Genomic DNA, 19,797 nt, shown 5'->3' on the forward strand with positions numbered 1-19,797 from the left:
ACTACAGCGAGGGGCTAAGTATAGTTCGCTCTGGCAGAAACACGACACTTCAGCTACACCGTGTCCCCTGGGCTGTTCCATCCTCCGGATGCCAAAGGCGAACCCGACCAGACCGGCTCCGTGAGACGGGCTCCACTGACGGTCCGTTCCTGTCGAGCCCACGGACACCCGGACGCGCGCGCTCCTCCACTGCGGCTGACGTCACATCCAGCATGGCGGTCAAGGTGACTCCGTTAGTATTTCTCACAGATATTTCACTTAAAAAGCAGCGGTGGCGAGTGTGCGAGCGAACTGCGGGGTTGCACGAGGATTCAACGCTTGACCTGGGCTGTTTTTATTGGTTTATTTGGAGCGTGTTCGCTGCTGAGGCGGTTTCCAGCCCACACCCACTCAGTGCATCACTGCTGCTGGATGTTGTTGCTTCCGTCTCTCATCGATGTCGCCGCTATAGAGCCGAGAAAATAACCGTCCTGTCCGTCATTGTGTCTCCGTGGTGACTCACTGAAAACACCTGTGTTTGTGTGTTGCAGGTGCAAGCCACCAAAAGAGCAGACCCACATGACCTGAAGAGCATTTTCCTGAAGGTGAGTGATTCCCACACAACTTATCTGCTGAATAAGACCCTGCAAGGGTTCGAGACCGGTGTCCTTCAGGGCTCATGGTTCAGAAAAGGTCACCCAAATTCTAAATTTGGACCGGCTTCCACATGCTTGTGGGGTTTGAGCTGGACTTGAAGGACCCCTGCCTCCAGTGCTTGGGCTTGTTTACTCCTTCACGCGTCATGAACTTCCTGAAAGTGCGTCTGCGATCCCTTCACATCTCTCCACTCCTCCATGAGAGGTTTGCACGGTGCACGTTCAGGTGGAAGAGTTCATTACTGGAAGCTGATGCTGAGGGCGGCTGTCATCTCATTAAGAAGTGCTCGAGTCCTGCTGCGAGGGTGAAAAGGAGGCGCGCAATTGCTCAGAATTAATAAAGTCACTTAAAACATTCATCTAGTGACTGTAAGAGAAGATGCCTCTCCTCCCAGCTCTTGTTTATACCCTTCATCTTGGCTCTTCAGGCTGGCCTTTCTGCTGCCAGTTCACTAGTGTTTCCACATTTAGATCCAGTCCAACTTGAAACCCAAACCAGGCCTAAAAATGGCCCAGCATATTAACGCTCGCCCCGGAGCCCAAGTGTAGTGCAGCGATGGGCTTTCACTGATCTTCACCCACGGTCGAATATTTACCATTGTAAAGCTTGTTTTCTGTTCAGAGTTGATGGCTTCACTGTTGCTTTGCTTAGTCTTAAAGTCTCTTTCATGATGGCTAATGTTACTGAAGTGGAGCATCTTTGATCGAGTGAATCCTTGTCAGGGTTTGAAATGAAAAATACACATAGATGTCCTTCCGAGTGTCTCATTACATTTGTATATTATGTTTTATATATTGAAATATTTCCATTTCACATATGAGATTACACATTGAGTGCTTTTTTTAAAACAATATAATTTCCCCCTTATTTATCTTACTGCACATACACATACAAATGAGAAATACTAACATTAACAAAAAAGCAACACCATCCACCCCAACCCTGATATACGCACATATGCACACACAAATATTTGTACAAGTCCAGTACCATTTCAAGACAATATGTGTACTTTTGCACATGCAAGCAGTGTCTCTTTCTCTTACAGTGTTTCACAGGGAAATGTATGTCCGCAGAATTGTGTAGTCGGAGTTGTGCTTGAGTATCAATCGACTGATTCATTACCACGTTCTCTTAAATCTGCTCTCAACTCAATACGATAATAGTGGCATGTAGTGCATTTGTATGTGATATAAGTTTGTATTTGTAAATATGTAATGGAACAGTTTTTTGGGATTTAATATCCCTGCTGAAGCAGTTTTTCTCTCAGCCGTGGTCCAAATCCTGCCTCCTGTGTATCTGGTGCAAATGTTTTTGTTGCAGTCAGTGTTGGACATTTTCATTCCACTGTTGAGGCTTAATAATCAAAACATAAATCATCAGTCAAAGTCTAACATTTACTTGTTTCTGAATTCAAAACTGCTGGGATTACAAAACGTAATGAACTACCTCATTAAAAATAAAGCAAGGTACCAGGATAGTTGGTTGATTACACAATTCATAGTTTCATAGGAAATAAACATCTGTTGCAAAGTCACTCGCAGTAACCAGCTCCTGAGTACTAGCACCACTGTGGGCGATAAGTCACCTCAATGTTGGCTCGTATTCGATTTTGTTTTTGACAGTATTTAAAATATTACAGTATTGATACATGATCATAAATTTTACATTTGAAAATATTATTTACAAACTTCTGTGTATTGTCCAGGAAGTAACTTTTTGTTATTATTAACGTTGTTTTTATTTACTTTACACCTTTTAAAAAATATTTACTTTTAAAAATAGAGTTTTTAAAATTACTTTTTATATTTAAAAAAATATGTTTAGTTATTTTTATTTGCTTTATTTTCACATAGATGTCATTGTACCTTAAAATGGAGTCATTAATTTAAATAAAGAACATTGTTTTTATGTTGTGTCATTGTTAAAGACGAATCTAATATTATTATGATAATTGTGTGATGCAATTTTGATACTCTTTCTTCAGGTTCACTTAAAAAATGTTGACTTTCATCATTCATTCATTTTTTGTTTTCATTGTGATAGTCCCTTGTTGAGTACTTGGCTGGAATTCATGACTCATTTCCTGGTCTGTGCTGCAGTACGCCAGTGTGGTGGAGGATGGAGAGCATTACATGACCCCCAAAGACTTTGTGCAGAGCTACCTGGGCCTGCACACGCAACCTCAGCATAATCCCAAAACGGTGGCTCTCCTGGCCGGAGTGGCCGACACCACCAAAGATGGGTGAGGATGGATTTTGTGATCGTTCTCATGTAAATTCAGAATTCAAGATTCGGCCTCTTTAAAAACCCTGATGATGATTTTTTTTCCCCTCCTGTCGTCCAAACAGACTCATCTCTTTCCAAGAGTTTCTGGCCTTCGAGTCGGTGCTGTGTGCTCCTGACGCGCTCTTCATTGTCGCCTTCCAGTTGTTTGACAAGAACGGCTCCGGGAGCATCTCGTTCGGTACGTGGCTGACTCTGCAGTTCAATCATTAGAATCTCCAGACGAGCGCGGCTTCGCTCTCGCGGAGCTGTGTTTCAGAATATACTCCACACTCCAGCTGAGAGTCGTGCTGAATGTCACATAATGACCAGCTACATCTGACGAGAGGGAAAATGAATTTGGGATTTACAAAAGAGCCGCTGATACCTTCTCTCTGCGACTGAGAGCTGGATCAGGAAACATAAAAGCTCCGGGAGTGTCAAACTGCCTTTTCAGCGCCGCACTCTAAATGGACCTTTTGCTTTTCTCAAATGTAACCAGGATGCTTTTTCGCCTGCATATTTTTCGTGTGTGTTGACTCATGTCTCACTCCTCCAGAGAATGTGTGCGACATCTTCAGCCAGACCACAGTCCATCACCACATCCCCTTCAACTGGAACTGTGAGTTCATCCGGCTGCACTTTGGCCACGAGAGAAAGAAGAACCTCAGCTACACAGAGTTCACTCAGTTCCTGCAGGTATTTGTTTTGGTCCGCCGCTCCAGAACCGAACCTGGTTCTGGTCTTGAAATGTTCCCGGGTCAGTGAATAGCGTCCCATTGTATTTAGGTCTCGTACGACTTCTGTGTTCACTTGTACTATGTGGGTGTTAGGCACTCTGGTTTCCTCCCTCTCTCCAAAAACATGGCAAGGTTTCCTACAGGTCAGAACAGGATCGGAGGCGAGCACATCAGAGGGGCCTGAGGAGATGTTTTGTGTGTAGTTCCTGACAGAGGAGTGTGCTAGTCCTGCTGAGTGGTGAGAAACTGAACCGTGTCCTTGGGCCACTGGTGTTTCTGCTTATCTGGCAGTTGCTTGTTGAAACCATGTTTTCGGCAGCCAAACCGCTGCTAGAGTTGTCTGTGCTGCTACATACCAAACTCATTTTTCGGGTCTCCGCTCGAGCTTCAAGATCGATGGAGGTTCAGAAGGCAAGGATGCGAGGTGGGTGGCGACACTCGTGCCAGGTGAAGGAAGCCGTGCAGAGGAACTCCAGAGCAGAGTGCAGTTTCACCTCTTTAATACTTGACTTACAAATTTTCCTTCTCTCAATCGCTCCTCAACCAGATCTGTGGTCTCCTGCCAGCTGCCAGCTCCAAATCCAAACAAGTCTGAAGGAAATGCAATTGTTTTGTATCATATACATATATGTACATCCACACTCCATCGTTCATCATTTTGGCAAGTACAAAGTTTAGAAACTCCCTGTTGACAGGCGAAGCCAGAACACACTTGAGGTGCATTGGGGGTGATCCAGTTTCCTTCTCAGCCCACTAAGATGCCCGAGCACTTTTGGGCTTTGTGAGAAAGACTTGGCGGGCTGGGTTTGGACCCTGGGCCTTGAGTTGAGGATCAGGATCTTGAGGACATCCACTGTGTTTTGGCTGTTTGTTCTATAAAACAAGTGAGAATATAACCGTGAATAAGCACGTCTATGACACAAATATGAAACTGCCTCCATTGAGATGAGGAATCATAGCATTCCCTAACACACGGAGGCGACTTTGACTTGCTCCAGTTCATTTTTTTTTCAAACCATTGTGAGGACCTGTTCCCTTGCTGTGGATGAATATGTGGCTCAGAGGAGACATGCAGACGGCTGAGGCAGATTTATCTCTTCTCTCCTTCCTGCTGGATGTTTACAACGTGGTTTCGTACTTGAAAACCCCTGACATGTTGTTCAGCAGCAGCAGCAGAACCTGCGTCTTTGTCAGGGTCTGAGGTGCTTGACGGAATCTGGGTGGTCCGAAGAGTCGGCTCGAGCTCTGCAGATCCCCCCAAGAGCTTTGTGTTTTATCATTGTTGACGTGCCCCCCCTACAACCTCGGAGCACTGCGTGTGTCTGTTCACGCCTGTTTTTCCGTCTTGTCCAAGCCAATAAGGAAGACCACTGCGAGCTTCTTCAATCCTCACTTCTGCCATCTAGTGGCTGCCCTGCAGACACACGTGCGGTTCAGGTTGTACCTGAGGATGTGGTTATCTTATCAGCTGCTGGTGATGAGCTCCGACACTGACCCGGTCAGCCTCTCCGGTCTGATTGCACACTTGTCACATCCAATCATCTTCCCGCACACACACACCTGCCGTCTGGGATCGGACTTCCCGGGATGCGGTTTGGTCGAGTCTCCGGAGAGACGGCGGTGATTACAGAAGACCGCGTCCCACGCGGCTGATGTTATTTAACCCAGTCCACATTTCCATTTCACAGCTGGCTGGTGCTGCTCATCACACAGGTTCATCTGTGGCCTCTCTCCTGCAGGAGCTGCAGCTGGAGCACGCCCGCCAGGCGTTCGCCCAGAAGGACAAGAAGAAGAGCGGCGCCATCACCGCGCTGGACTTCAGCGACATCATGGCCACCATCCGCCACCACATGCTGACTCCCTTCGTGGAAGAGAACCTGGTTTCGGTAGGTCACCGAACCCCTCCGGAAAGTCAGATAATGAGGTCTCTGTAGGCTGCAGGTGGAAGCACCTCCCACATGGTGAGCTTCTCCTACTTCAACGCCTTCAACGCGCTCCTCAACAACATGGAACTGGTGCGCAAGATTTACAGCACGCTGGCCGGCTCTCACCGAGACACCCTCGTCACCAAAGGTACACCTGACCATGCCCCCCGCCCCCCTCACTCCCCTCTCCCCCGCTGCCTCATGTGCGATTTGAAATGTCGCTGTGTGATGGTGTTTCAACTTTCTTGACAGAATGGTGTGAGTGACCACACAGGGAACATTTTCTGTAGCACTAAATTACAAAGGTAAATGGAACCGTTTAACCTGGTAATCAGATCACTTCCCCTCCATGTAGATCTGTGTAACTGATAGTCGCCCGTCACATCTGCTCCTAATTGTGCTTCCTGTTAAGATGCGAACCGCTCCTTTACTCTCACTGTGTTTTTCTTCCTCCTCCTTTTTAAAAATATACCGTGGCTGCTTAGTATTTGCAAATAATTCTTGCTATTTGTGCGAGCACACCGAGGCTGGAGAACACAGCAAATGTGAGTTGTCAGTCGGGGAAAAACATGCCACAGCGGCACTCAAGATGATGGAACCCGGCTTCTAAGTGAAGGTTACACTGCGTGGACCTGACAGCAAAGTCTGAGCGGGGGAAGTGAACAGTCTTTTCCCTCATTCGGAGCAAACCGTGAGATTTCCTTTTAGTAAGACCACCTGATGGTGATGGAGCGTCGCAGCAGGTGTCGCCAAAGAAGTGAATTTTAAGCGAGGGAGTCGCTGTGAGTTCGTGGGAAAGCTATTCGATGATGTGTGTGAAATTCCGCCGCAACGCTGAAACAACAGGTGATAATATTTGCAAATACTAATCGCACACTGTGGACCCCTTTGATTGTTTCCGACATGGATTTCCTTCTCCACCTAAGTGGCTCCGCAGCCTCGGCCTCACTGCGTTTCCTCTCTGGCTCTTCTCTCGCAGAGGAGTTCGTCCACGCCGCCAACAAGTTTGGTCAGATCACTCCGATGGAGATCGACATCTTGTATCAACTGGCTGGTCTGCACTCTCACTCCGGGTAAATATCTGTCTCACCTGAACTGGTTCATTTTTTTTATTTCATTTTCACACATTTTGTGTGTTCAATTTTTTTGTTTCCACTGTGTAGCCGTTTAAATCAGAGTTGGGGGCCACAAACTACACAACTAATTCATAGATATTGAGAAACTCGATAATGAAACAGTTGCTTTATATCTTAAATTTACATGATTTTTTTCTTAGGTCTCCAACAAATGGTGTCAGAGGTTGGGTTTTTATATCATTGCGCCAAAACCTTTTTGATATTCAGTCCCTCTGGACGCCTTTTCAGCCAATCCCTGCGAGTTCTGTGAGGCGCTGCAACTTTCCCAAAAATTTCAATCATTCCCTTTAGTCTGCTTTCGCCCACCCCTCTACGCAAGCTGTGCGTCATCATATTACCTCCCTCCTTCTGAGATTAAGTCACCTGCGACGCCACATGCTCACATTTGCCCACAAATATTGCAATTCTGACGTGGATTCTGAATCCATTCATAAATGTTTAAATTCCAAACATTGAAATGCAGAATTGACGGAAGTAAAAAGCAGAGCTGACGAGTGCAGCGTCACCTGAACACTATACGGGGCAGACGTAAACAAACATGGCTGACCACCAGGTCCACCTCTCCCCAGGATATTTCTGACCCTCTACACCCTGTGGAACATATCAGCAGCTACTGTTTTCATTGGCCGCATTAATGAGCCTTTACCTCTCAGGCTCCGCCCTTGAGAGGAGCTCTGTGGCAAAACAATGAAGTATTTTCCTTATTAGAACTTTCCGTCCAGGTACTTGTTTTTGCCCCCCCAATGTTAGTGTGAGACCTCCAGCTTGGAACCTTCAGGAATTTAAGTTCCTCTTTTTATTTCTTGACTCAGTTTTTATGAAGATAAATGTAGTGTCACAAATTCAGCCCCACTTCCTCTCATGGAATAAACCTGATCCTCCACGTTTAATTGCTCATAAACAAAAAGCTATAAGAGTTTGCGTTTAACGACGGTGGCTCCAGCGGCAGGTTTACAAGACGAACGTAAAGACGTGGAAAGAGAGTTAATGAAGAATCAGGCCAGTGGGAAATATCTGTGTCTCGATGAAGGAGACACCAAAGACCCTAATGAACTGGTGGTGCCACGGGCGCTGGTCCAGCTTTGTTTGTGTTTGTTTATACAAGCTGGAATTAAAGTCGCGGTAACTTCCATTTACACGGCCGTAAAAGATCTGTGGAAAAACTGACATCATCGGGATGTTTTCCTCACCACGCTCCCTCCCCTGCTGTTGTTTGTGAAGGCGCCTCAACTCCGCAGACATCGAGAGGATAGCGCCGCTGGAGGAAGGAGCCATGCCGTACCACCTGGCCGAGACCCAGAGACAGGTACTCTGATTGAGTCCCCCCCGAATACACCTCACATCCTGCTGCCTTTTATCAAAGCCTCTTTACCGGGAAGGTGTGAAAAAAAAAAGAGTGTTCGGCGACTGGATTAGCAGAGTGCCTCTATTTTTCTTTCCTTGCGAAGTGCCTTACTTAAACTCCCAGATAAAAGTAGAGCAATTATAGTTATAGAAGGAAATGGATTGTTGCATCTCTGCATGAAAGGCTCGCCCCATTTCTCCCACTATAGCTGCACATACAGCGCCAGGGCAATCACACATCTGAGAAGCTAATAAGACGCTTTTATCAGTGTGGTGCTCCAGCGTTTTTGGAGCCTTTAGCAAATGGCAGAAGTGGGGAGGGAGTCAAGGTGCACACAGGAGAAGGGAACGGCGAGGCCGCTCTCCCCGGGGACGGCTCAGACGCTTGGAACCTGATTCCTCTCCGGGGTTCCAGCCCTGCCTGTGGTGGAAGTGGGCTAATTGTTTAAAACCTTTGATCATGACCAGCATCTTGATAGCACGCTGCATCTGGAGCTCACATCTGGCCCTGAAGATGGCGGCGCACATGTGCGATGCTCCTGTGGATGCTGGTCTGGACACGGGGAAGGGTTGAAAGGCTAATCTGAAAACATTTCAGCCTCTGCTCCAGACCAGGAAAATCTGAAGTTACAGTTGGAGCCTCCTCATGAAGTCCGTTATTGTGTCCGTCTGACATTTACTGAGGATGAATCAGACCTTCTGTCGTGGCACATCCACATTCCATGGCCTCCTTCCGCCAAACATATTTTCTTTCCACAATGTATCTGATTCTCCTTAATTTTAATGCGCTCTTTTTGTCTCCGCAGCACGGCCACGACGCGTCCCGCTCAGTCTGGCTCCAGGCTGCAGAGTCTGCCTACAGGTTCACTCTGGGCTCAATAGCTGGAGGTGAGTGACATGTCTGCCGCCGGGCCTGGGGCCGGGCGCGGGGTAACCTTAGCCGAGCGGACTGCTGCCTGAGAGCCTCGGGCGGCCCATTGTGGAGCCGGCCGAGCGGCTGTGATGTGAAGCTCCTGCTTTGTGCTGCCGTGCCACCAGTGGCTCCGGGCTGTCTTCCCAGCCGGGGCTTTGGAATGAGACAAATCCTCCGGAACCGCACTCTCTGGAATCTCCCGTCTAATTACACTAGAAGGGATTGATGCTAGGAACTTCTGACATCACCGGCGCTGAGATAGGAACAGAGCCCGGCCTTGTGTGAGCGCATGAAGGAGCAGGTGTGTGATCTCCTGCACACACACTCACACGACGACATCGCGTAAAGCTAAGGATCAGTGGGAGAAGAAAGTAGGAACCACAGAAGTAGATTCCAAATCTGTTAGGACCACACATGAGCCATAATAAGATGAGCCTCGTGAATATGTCGCTCATTGATGACATCACGTCAGCATGGTCTACACAGTCCAGTCCACAAAGACTTGCAGCTGTGAGTCGAAAATAGTGCGACCTGAGGTAGGACGAGTGAGGTCACCATGGAGAAGGAGGGCGTTTCAGCACCGCTGGGTTCAGTATGTGCTGTCTGAGGTGTAAGGTGTGAATTGACTCATAGAACAAGGATGATGGACGGAGGGACTGGAGTCTTGAGAGTCGACCGTCAATGCTGCAGCTGTTGCCACAGAGGCTGGATGCATGTGTAGTCTGGTGAAGCTTTTCTTCATATTCACAGCACTTCTTCACCTGCAAGTGCCTCTCATGTTTCCGTGTGTTCAGAAGCTCCTGAGAGCCTGCTAGTTTGCATTCTAGATCCTGGGCATCCAGCTCATCCACCAGGGGCCAAAATCTCTAGTCTGCTAACTAAATGGTACACTACATATACAGGTACACACATACAGGCTCCAAGGACCTTTTTGACAATTGCTAGAGGAACAGCCGTCTCACCACTGTAATGTGAACCACCAGATCAAAGTTCATGATCTTAGTGCCACGCATGAAACTCCCCATCCCGATATTACAAGTGACTAAGACCCCGAGTCAATACACCCTGCAAAAGACTCCCTACTGGAAGCTCAAATATCCACCTGCTTTTTGTCAAATACCTTTTTTGGCAGATTCATTTTTCAGTATTTGGATGTTTATCTGTATCTGTTTGTTTCTTAGCTGAGCCACTAGCTCTTCATCGCTCACTGTCTGCACTTTAACCAACCATACTTAGGATTTTTTATTGCAAAGAATGGAAGAGTTTGTTGCTGTCCCGTTTCAGTTCTTTGTATTGAGCTGATGTCGGACCTGGATGGATCAACACCGTCTCTTCATCCAAAAATATCGATGAGATATAGTTTTGTTGAGATATACATGATTGAAAACACGTGGTAGTTGAAGACATTCCGCTCTCAAATATGTCAATCTAATGTTTTTTTTCTGCCGCTCTAAGTGGGCCACTGTTATGCAGCAGCGCCCCGTGTGGTCATAATCGCAGTCCAGTTTTGGTGCAAGTTACCTTTATTTGTCACAAGTATTAGACTTCATGGCGACATGCTGAGCCCAATGATGTAATGGTTTTAGGTAACAGTTGAACTAGCCTCGGTGGAAGCATTAGATTTGAATCAACACTATTGTTCCGGTGTTTGTGGTTGACTTTTCCTTGTGTGTTCTCAGCGACGGGGGCCACGGCTGTGTACCCCATCGACCTGGTGAAGACCCGCATGCAGAACCAGCGCTCCACCGGCTCCCTGGTCGGGGAGCTGATGTACAAGAACAGCTTCGACTGCGCCAAGAAAGTGCTGCGTTACGAAGGCTTCTTCGGCTTCTACAGAGGTAACCGGCCTCGGCGCCGCCGCCGTAGCAAGCTAACGTCCGCAACATGTCAGGCTAATTAACACCAGGGGCCCCCTGCCCCGGACGACCCACCCGCCAACACCCAGGGGCCCTGTTTTCATTAGGTGTAAACCAGCGAGCGCTCCCTGAGGAGCGCGACCCGCGGGTCGAGCGAGCGCCTGCTCTGGCTCCGGGGCCGGGCCTGTAATGCTGCTGAAGTCTGCTGAGGGACAACGCTGGTGAAGGAAGCCATGACTGCCATCTGCTGCCTCGGCTGCAGCGCCGTGAACGCTGACTGAGCAGCTCCCTCAGAAGTTGGTCGTGTTCTGAGGATGGACTGACGGGAAGCAGCTGGGTGGTTATGGCCTCTCCACTCACTCCTGTCTCCTGCTCAGCACCAGTGTTCACCGCCGTTTACACGCTGCTGCCACATCTGCTAAGATTCATGGCTGCCCACGCGGCTGCACCACATCAAAGTGCATTCACTTCAACTTTGGTTCCTCTCAGGTGTTCTGACGGTGTGTATGAATCACCTTTGGCAGGTCTCATCCCGCAGCTCATCGGCGTCGCTCCGGAGAAGGCCATCAAACTCACGGCAAGTCGTTGTGGTGGAGTGTTGGCGCCAACGGAGCTTAACCTCCGTCTCATCTGCCTGTCTTCAGGTGAATGACTTTGTCAGGGACAAGTTCACGGCGCAGGACGACACCATCCCCCTGGCGGCGGAAGTGCTCGCAGGCGCATGCGTGAGTGAAGCGGGTGGGAACTGGCCGGGTTCATGCCGACCGTACTCGAGTTATACACGCCATCGTGAAGAAGTAGCCGCGATCTGGAGCGGGCCGCACTGTGGTGTCCAGAAAAGTTTTCAAAATTTCAATGTTCAATTCTTTTTTTTAAGTCTGGGCCGTTTGGTTTTGCTGCGAGGCAGAGCTGCAGAGAGCCACTGCTTCAGTGGCGCTGTACCTTTTCTACTGTCACCTGTGCTCCGGAGCTTCTGGTGACTCAGAGACAGGTGAGAAGTGGGAGCTGGGTCGGTCATGAGAGACTCGAGGTTGCACCGCGGATCCTCCCTCTGAGTTGCTCCTGTCTGAGCGAGATCACGTCTCTCTGGTGACACCTCGGTCCTCACAAGTCTGGGCCTCTCCACTTCTGTACCTAATTCCACTCTGATATTCAGTCAATGATTGACCGAGAAAACAAAAATATATCAAATTAAACTCCAATTTTAATAATCTTTTTTTCAGTTTGTTAACAGCTTTCCACTGTTTGACTTTCATTACTTTCAATGGTCATTTTCCCGGCTCTCTGTTACATGTTTGAAAACTTCAGGATAATATAATAATATAATATTATTATAATATAGTAATAATAATGAAGATTAGCATATTAGACATGTATTACATTATATCTCAATTTGACATTAAGATATAATATAATAATTTAACTGCAAAAATGATTGTTATTTTTCTGATGTATTATTGAAGATAATTCACATTCCCACCCTGGATCATGCGGTTGTTTGCAGGATCACCATGGTGATGGAGTTTTATATGTACAGTGATACAAAAATGGATCTATTTCTCCCCTAAAATCACGTGTAGTTTAACCTCAGCTCTTGTGATGAGATCAAGATTCCAGCGTTGAGGACGGCCATGATCCGGACAGATGTGTGGATTAGGGCCCAAATGTGCGGCGCTGCGTGGCGGGTGAAGTCACGCAGGCGGGCAGAGGAGCAGGGTCCGCGGGGTCGTGACCTCTGTCAGGGCGTAATTGGAGCGGAGGCCCCGCAGGGTCCTGGCTCTGGCTCGGCCTGATTGAGTTTGACAGCCAGGTCCAGCCTGGTCCACTGCAGACGCGGCGCGTGTTTACGGCTGGACGTGTTGGAGCCACGCCCCGGCGGAGAGGAGCGAGGAAGATGGAGCGACCGCGCCCGTGTCCGGGGAGCGGAAGCCCCCCCCCAATAATGACTCGATGTGCAGGCGCTGTTTTTAGCCGGGATGTTTACAGATAAGATCCTGTCCCCCCCCCCCCGCGGGGCCTGAGCCGGCTCGGGGAGGGTGATGAATGTGCCAGAGTCAGAGGGTGCCGTGCCTCGGGGGGTCGACGGGTCCCACACGGGTGAGTCAGCACCCCACCACCCCTCCTCGGGAATGAGGGTGAATTTGGGAAGTGTGCGGGGCCGGGCCGGGCCGGGCCGCAGGAGGCGCCCGGGGGCAGGTGGGAGGGCAGAAGGCCGCCGCCGGGGTCACAGCCTCCCGACCATGAGCCGCGGCTCCTCCTCTGACCCGACCCCAGCCGCTCCTCCATCAATGCCGCGCTCTTTCCTCCTCCTGCCAAGGCCGTCCTCCGGCCCGAGGCCGGCGCCGGATGAAAAGTCTCTTTTGTGCGCCGGGTTTGTGGAGATAAATTGGAAAAGTGCTTGCACTGCATTCTGGCCCAATCATTCTTAACCAACATGAGTTTGACCTGCCTCCAACCGCGACCCGTCCGCTAAGCGCCCGCTCCTCTCCCTCGCCGCAGGCCGGAGGCTCCCAGGTGATTTTCACCAACCCTCTGGAGATCGTGAAGATCCGCCTCCAGGTGGCAGGAGAGATCACCACGGGCCCTCGGGTCAGCGCCCTCAACGTGGTCCGAGACCTGGGCTTCTTTGGCCTCTACAAGGTGGGTCAGAACCTCGGCCGGGCTCCTCAGACTGACCTCATGGGTCCGGCTGGTCGACCCTCAGCACGTGTCCTGACCGCGAGCGCTTCTCCTCCAGGGAGCCAAAGCCTGCTTCCTGCGGGACATCCCCTTCTCCGCCATCTACTTCCCCGTCTACGCACACACCAAGCAGAGGCTGACGGACGAGGAGGGCCGGCTGGGGCCGCTGCAGCTGCTCGCCGCCGGCGCCATCGCAGGTACCCGCCCGCTCCGACCCTCCGCTCCTAGCATCCTCTCCCTGCTGCATGCTCTCCCCAGGCGTGCCCGCCGCCTCGCTGGTGACCCCCGCTGACGTCATCAAGACCAGGCTGCAGGTGGCGGCCCGAGCGGGCCAGACCACCTACAGCGGAGTGCTGGACTGCTTCAGGAAGATCCTGAAGGAGGAAGGATTCAGGGCCTTCTGGAAGGGCGCCGGAGGTACGTGGCTTGATCCCCCCTGCAGCCGCTGCCGACGCTCTCAGTCCCATGGTGTCACTGTGCTCCGTCAGCTCGCGTCTTCAGATCGTCGCCGCAGTTCGGCGTGACCCTGGTGACCTACGAGCTCCTGCAGAGGTGGTTCTACGTCGACTTCGGAGGACAGTGAGTACAGCTGCGGAAATCGACCGACTTCCTTGGCTTTTTTGGTTTTTATTTGGTTTGACCTTTGGGAAGCCTGGACTTGGCTGATCTCAGTGGCCGCTGGAGTGAGGCCTCATCTTCAGAAGGGTCTTTGTAACAGCTGTGATTCCTTGGCTGAGAAGCTGCTGCTTCAGTTGCAATGGGAAACTGAGCTGAGCGGAGCCAAGTCCAGGTCCCTCTCGACAGAACTGTCTCACCTAACTTGCAAAGTAACGACAGAGAAATAATGGGTCGTGCACCGAGCCTCCCTCACTGGGCCTCATACGATGTGATGTCATCACCCAAACATCCACAGCAACATTCCTCAGCACTTCCTCCACGATATTAAAGCTCATCAGAACAGATGCCACTTGAATTTCATCAGTCCACTGTATATGAAACATGTGATTAATCGCGATTAATCGACTGAAACAAAATTGTAATGAATGAAATGAATGGTTTTAGTAGAGTCCCACCTCAAACAGAATCTGTCCAGTGAGTCTGCGGGGAGCATCCTGACCTGCCTCCATTGGCTTCTGTTGGAGGAGTCTCCCGGGAATTATAAATACTATTCATTACTATTTGGATAATAACTATAAATACTGTTTTTAGTTTTTATAGTTATCAGTTGGATCCGTCTCAAACTCTGGCCACTGACATCACCTGCGTCTACTGAATTTTTTGGGGGAATTTTACCCCAAAATTGACTTGACTCCACAATGAATATGAAGTTCATGTCATTGTTTTTGTTTCAAAACACAAGAAAATGATGTCTTCCACCAAAATAAATCACATTCTCTCAGTCCCACCCTGAGCACCTGAATAAAACTGAATCATTCTCATCGATCACTTAATAGTCTATAGTTTTCACTCGTGACTTGCTAATAAATCCATTTAAATTTGATCCAAACCTGGGGGGAGCCCAACAAGTGACCCGCTTGACCGAAATGTAGAGATTAAAAACTGCTCTTTCGCCCCACCGCAGTCGCCCCACTGGCTCAGCACCCACCCCGAAACCCACCATCCAGGACCTTCCCTCGGTGACCGTGGACCACGTGGGCGGCTACCAACTGGCGGCTGCGACCTTCGCCGGCGTGGAGAGGAAGTTTGGTTTACATCTGCCCAAGTTCAAGTCGGCTGCCGAGTCCCGTGCGGCACCGGCGGCGGCAGCAGCTTCGTAACCGGACCGGGAGTCCTCGACCCGCTTGTGCGCCGTGGGCTTGGTCTGAGCGCCTGCATGAGTCCGGCTGCCCGCCGGGGGGAACGCGACGTCACGGCCCGGCGTTTGGAGGTTCAGCGCTCGTGCATGTTTCTGCTGACTTGACTATGTACAGATGTTTTCAAAGTGTTTATTTTGAAATCAGCATTTATTGTATTTTACTGAAATAAATCATTTCAAACTGTGCAAAGAGAAGAATCTCAGTATTGATGACGACGTTTGGACTTCTGAGGAGAACCTGGATAATGCTTCACATCTCATGTTCCTGATCCACATCAGGTCAAACCCACCCGGACCTGGACACGTTGGAGGATCCACAGAGACTTGGGTGTGAAGCAGCAGCGAGGACAGCAGGTGGTGACACCCCTGATAACAGCTGAGGACCACCACTCCAGGACTCAGACACTATTTGGCTTGAAAACTGATTTAAGGCTCGTGTCCAGAATGAAGTCGACAATCAGGTGAAACTGAAACTTTAAGGCAACTGGCAGAAGATAGTGGAGACGTTCCGCTTCTCTCCACTCCGACTGTCGGGAAGACTGATGATCCGGAGGAGGAGGAGGAGGTGAAGCGGTCGGGTCGGGTCCGTGGTGGTGTCATCAGGTCGGCTGGAAGCGGAACTGATGGCGAGCGCAGCCCTGGTCCCAAGTGTGACGCGTCCGTGTTGGCGCGCCGCTCAGGCGACCAGACGCTGCGCCGCCAGCTCCTCGGCGTCGTCTCTGTTCTCGTTGATCTCAGCCAGTGTGCGCACGAAGCGGCTCCACTCGTCTGCCTTCGGAACCGCAAACTGCTGGAAGAGGAGAGCGGCGGCGCCGCCGTGAGTCGACGGAGACGGGTCGCGGGAATTACTGCGCAAAACCTCATGACCATTTTGGGAGTATTTTCTACTGGGATTTCAGTTTTATGGACCTTTGACTATTCTGTTGATAAGAAGTACATTTGAAAAAAACTTCCAACAGTATTATTATGTAATATTTGCTTTGCTCATCCCAACAACTAGGGGAGCGGAGTAGGCGCCTACTGGCCCATATGGATGGATGACACCTTTAAATGGACCGGACATCAGGTGTCCACGGATCTCCACATAAAAAAATAATAATTTATTATTATTATTATTATATTATTATTAATAATATAGTGTAAAAATGTTGTTTTGGTTTTCAGTCATGAATACTTGACTTTTTCTTCCAGGTACAACCCACTTTGTTGTTATCCTGCCGCTCAGAGCTGGTTCGCCAGAGGCTGAACCCCTTAGTTTCTCCTCGGAATATTGCGAAAGCTCACGCCGCCACACTGACCTCTCCCACGTCGTACACCAGCACGCGACCGTCTGCCACACCGACGGCGATCTCTCTGCCGGACTGAGACCACCTGATCCTGTTGAGGGCCGGGTTCCCCTCCACCACCACGCTGGCGGTCGGCACCTGTGCAGAGGCGACATGCACGCGTCATCTCACGAACCCCGTGATCTCCAGAGCGACCGCTGTACCTCAGTGTCGTTGTTCAGGTTCCACAGGTCCAGGTGGCCGACGCCGTCCACGCAGGCGAACAGCGCCGGGTGAACCGGGGACCACATGACGTCATAGACGTAGTCGGAGTTGTCCTCAAAAGAGTAGAGCGGCTTGTTGTTCTGCCAATGAAAGGCCCGTCAGTGGCGCCTGAGCACAGCCACTCCCAGTGGTGTCCAAAAGTCTGGTACCTTGGTGCTCCACAACTTGACCGTCCAGTCGAAGGAGGAGGTGACAAACAGGTGGGAGAAGTCCAGGGGCCCGGCGGCCGTGTGGCAGTGGATCCCTGTGATGGGCCCGTGGTGGCCCTCGAACATCTCGCTGATGCCCGCTTTGCTGCGGACAGAGGGGGCAGCGGGTTAGTGGGGTGCGAGGGAGGCGCTCGCATGCACGCACTCACGCCACGATGATGAACAGGGAGGTGAACACTCAGCATGACTCGGCGCTTTATTAACAGCCGTGTCAGCAGCGTAGAAGCAGCAATGAGCTGGAAAATGATCCCCACCATGACAGAGGTGTTGGAGCCTTGAATCTACTGCCGCGCCGCGGTCGCCAGGGAAACGACGAGGCCTTCGCTTCTCTCTGTAACTACAGGTCATTTCTGCACAGCGCTCAGGGGCTGCACGAGTCCAAGCTCTGTACATGAAACCAGGGGGGAGCCTGACTGGGACTCGTGAGCCTTCAGGTCACAGGTCACAAGTCATTCTATTTTTACACAAACAGGAAGTGGGACTTGTGATGATGCACACACCTGCACCGACGTGTGGCTTTTATCAGGGGCATAAATGATAGAGATCAATGTCCCAGGGGCTACACAGGAAGGCTCCTGGGGGCCACGCTGCCGGCCTCTTTACTGCAGCTGCTGCCCCCTTGACCCGCCCCCAGACAGAGAGGGAAAGGGATCCACTTAAAACAGCATATTTAAGTTGAGAACATCGGAGGGTTTAGACTTCCAGGTTGTTCACACAGGTTTAGATACGAGGACATGTCTCTGCCAGAGAGGTCACTTTTGATGGTACACTTTTTAAAGCTATTTTAACCCTTGGATCTCCTGTTCACACCCAATTTTCACGCCTCTAACTCATAGTACGGAGGTCAGCACCTTCAGTCAAGAAAATAAACAGCAGAAATGACAGAAACAAATAAGTGATAAATATAAGGAAAACGCATTTCCTGGTGAAACCAAGTGGCGTGTTGTGTGAGGACCCTCGCCCACACCAGTGTGCTGGCTGGGATTTGAACCCACAACTGCCAACGCCTCGGTCACTGCTGCTACACAGTGAGCAAACCAGCCAGTTCTCAAGAGGGGCCCTGAACTGAAGAGCAGAAAAAAACAGGGAAAAAGTGATTTGTTTCTGCAGCATGTGTGTGGTGTTTATGTTGAACTGCAAGTGACAGGCGGAAAAGAGAAACAGGACGACTGGGCAGGAGTGCAACCTCAAACAGCAGGAGATGTGCTGGGAGTGAGTGGGAGAGGTTTGACACGCGGTGGGCTCCAGAGAAACCCGCTTCCCCAGTTTCCTGGCCGCGAACGCACCTTCCATGACGACACGACATGTAGACGGAGCCGTCCTCGCTGCCCACCACAAAGTTGTTGACGTCTCCGAGCGGGAATGACATGGAGGTGACGGCGACGGCTTTGGACTGCTTGTAGACCAGCTCCATGCTGTCCTGCAGGAGACAGGAGAACAAGACTCTCATCGCCGTGACCCTGGCGTCAGCTCCCACTGGACACGCCTCACGCAGAAGAGACAGCAGTCGAGCAGAGGAGCAGCTCGCCAACTGGAGGAAGACGTGACGTCACGGACGCTGTACCTGCGGCTGCGACAGCATGTCCAGGCTCCAGGAGCACATCTTGCCATCAGTGGAGATGCTGATGAGGTTGTTGGCGTTCTGAGTGCCGACCACGTTGACACAGTAGACCGGGTGCTGCGGAGGAAGATGTGGTCAGACCTGTTACATCTCCAGCCGCCGCGGCAGTAAAACATAATAACCAAATAAAACACATGGGCAAAAAAAAAAAAAAAATCAATTTCACCAACTCAAATTGGTGAAAAATGAAGCATGAATTGTAAAATAATTTAAATAATCATTAACTACAGCACTAGGATTATTTAAAATTACACTTAACTGACATCTATACAGTGTATTCTTTCAATTATATTAAGATTGTCTGGATAAGTTTCATTCATTTTCATACATATCTATCTATCTATCTATCTATCTATATATATATATATATATAACTTTTTTTAACAGATTGCGCTCCATCATGTGGTTGTGTGGCAGCTAAAGGGCTACATATAAATGCTCATAGCCGAGGCGAATGACACACAAAATAAAACTTCCAAACACACTTGAATGAAACCGGTGATGAATAACAAAGAGCGTTTGAACGAAAACCTGAAGCTGTGGGAAACATTTCTACATGACCCGACCAGTGGTGTCAGACAAAAGGGCCGTGCAGCGGCCGGGTCTGGGTCAGGCCTCTGCAGTGTGAGTCAGGGATCAAACTTGCGGCTCGTGATCGCGCCATGTTACCGTGTGTGCGGCGGCAGACAGCGGGGTTCTCTGCACAGGGGTCCTTTTGTTGCTCCTGTTGTCCCACAGCACGATCTGACCGGAGTAAGTGCCGCCGACCACGATGTTTGGATGGAACTTGGCGAAAGCCGCGGACATGACAGCAGACTGAAGGAGGAGAGGACGAGTGGAAATGGAGATTTAGGTTTTTTGGAATTCATTAATAGGACGTTTATGATTCAGCTTGAATTTCCAACTAGATTGAAGTATCAGTTTGGTCTGTTTCAGGTGGTCTGCTGAGAGACAAGCGTATGAGAAGCTTGACGGCTCTCCTCCTCACGGCACAACCTGTTGCAGACTTTAACCACCTCTCTTTCATTCATCGGAGCTGCGCCTACATCCGCTCCAGAGGCAACAACATGTGGTTCTACTCAACTTGTCTTGCTCCAGGAGCCCGAG

At 50.0% G+C, this 19,797-nt stretch overlaps 2 protein-coding genes across 11 annotated transcripts in view; one reads left to right on the top strand and one right to left on the bottom strand.

Moving 5' to 3' along the window:
* Nucleotides 1–15,525, top strand: LOC128765678 (electrogenic aspartate/glutamate antiporter SLC25A12, mitochondrial-like). 2 transcript variants are annotated; one of them, XM_053876619.1, is made up of 18 exons: nt 1–224; nt 531–584; nt 2,739–2,881; nt 2,988–3,103; nt 3,461–3,600; nt 5,381–5,527; nt 5,576–5,714; nt 6,546–6,639; nt 7,924–8,008; nt 8,853–8,934; nt 10,639–10,797; nt 11,340–11,392; nt 11,460–11,540; nt 13,315–13,455; nt 13,553–13,691; nt 13,753–13,911; nt 13,983–14,073; nt 15,077–15,525. In XM_053876619.1, exons 1-18 carry the CDS (start codon nt 213–215, stop codon nt 15,270–15,272), a joined length of 2,031 nt encoding a protein of 676 aa, XP_053732594.1. In that variant the 5' UTR covers nt 1–212; the 3' UTR covers nt 15,273–15,525. The 2 variants fall into 2 exon arrangements, with proteins under 2 accessions (XP_053732594.1, XP_053732595.1); XM_053876620.1 differs by lacking the exon at nt 15,077–15,525 and having other exon boundaries at nt 13,996–14,073.
* The window catches only part of dync1i2a (dynein, cytoplasmic 1, intermediate chain 2a), a 16,312-nt gene continuing 11,673 nt past the window's right edge, over nt 15,159–19,797 (bottom strand). Inside the window, exons 8-14 of one of the 9 annotated variants that reach the window (XM_053876630.1) lie at nt 19,360–19,506; nt 18,634–18,747; nt 18,356–18,489; nt 17,010–17,154; nt 16,800–16,940; nt 16,609–16,734; nt 15,159–16,100 (exon numbers count right to left, since the gene is read on the bottom strand). In XM_053876630.1, coding sequence (XP_053732605.1) covers nt 15,987–16,100; nt 16,609–16,734; nt 16,800–16,940; nt 17,010–17,154; nt 18,356–18,489; nt 18,634–18,747; nt 19,360–19,506 — 921 coding nt within the window. In that variant the 3' untranslated portion in view covers nt 15,159–15,986. The remainder of the gene's footprint in view (nt 16,101–16,608; nt 16,735–16,799; nt 16,941–17,009; nt 17,155–18,355; nt 18,490–18,633; nt 18,748–19,359; nt 19,507–19,797) is intronic. The other 8 variants (XM_053876622.1, XM_053876623.1, XM_053876625.1 and 5 more) reach the window with 8 other exon arrangements.

The sequence above is a fragment of the Synchiropus splendidus genome, chromosome 10 (genome assembly GCF_027744825.2).
Source record: "Synchiropus splendidus isolate RoL2022-P1 chromosome 10, RoL_Sspl_1.0, whole genome shotgun sequence".
NCBI classification, from domain to species: domain Eukaryota; kingdom Metazoa; phylum Chordata; class Actinopteri; order Syngnathiformes; family Callionymidae; genus Synchiropus; species Synchiropus splendidus.

Excerpts from the sequence above, each read along its gene's own strand:
- LOC128765678 (XM_053876619.1), top strand. Across the intron at positions 585-2,738 it reads TGAAGAGCATTTTCCTGAAG|TACGCCAGTGTGGTGGAGGA; the intron begins GTGAGTGATTCC and ends TCTGTGCTGCAG. Across the intron at positions 11,393-11,459 it reads AGAAGGCCATCAAACTCACG|GTGAATGACTTTGTCAGGGA; the intron begins GCAAGTCGTTGT and ends GCCTGTCTTCAG.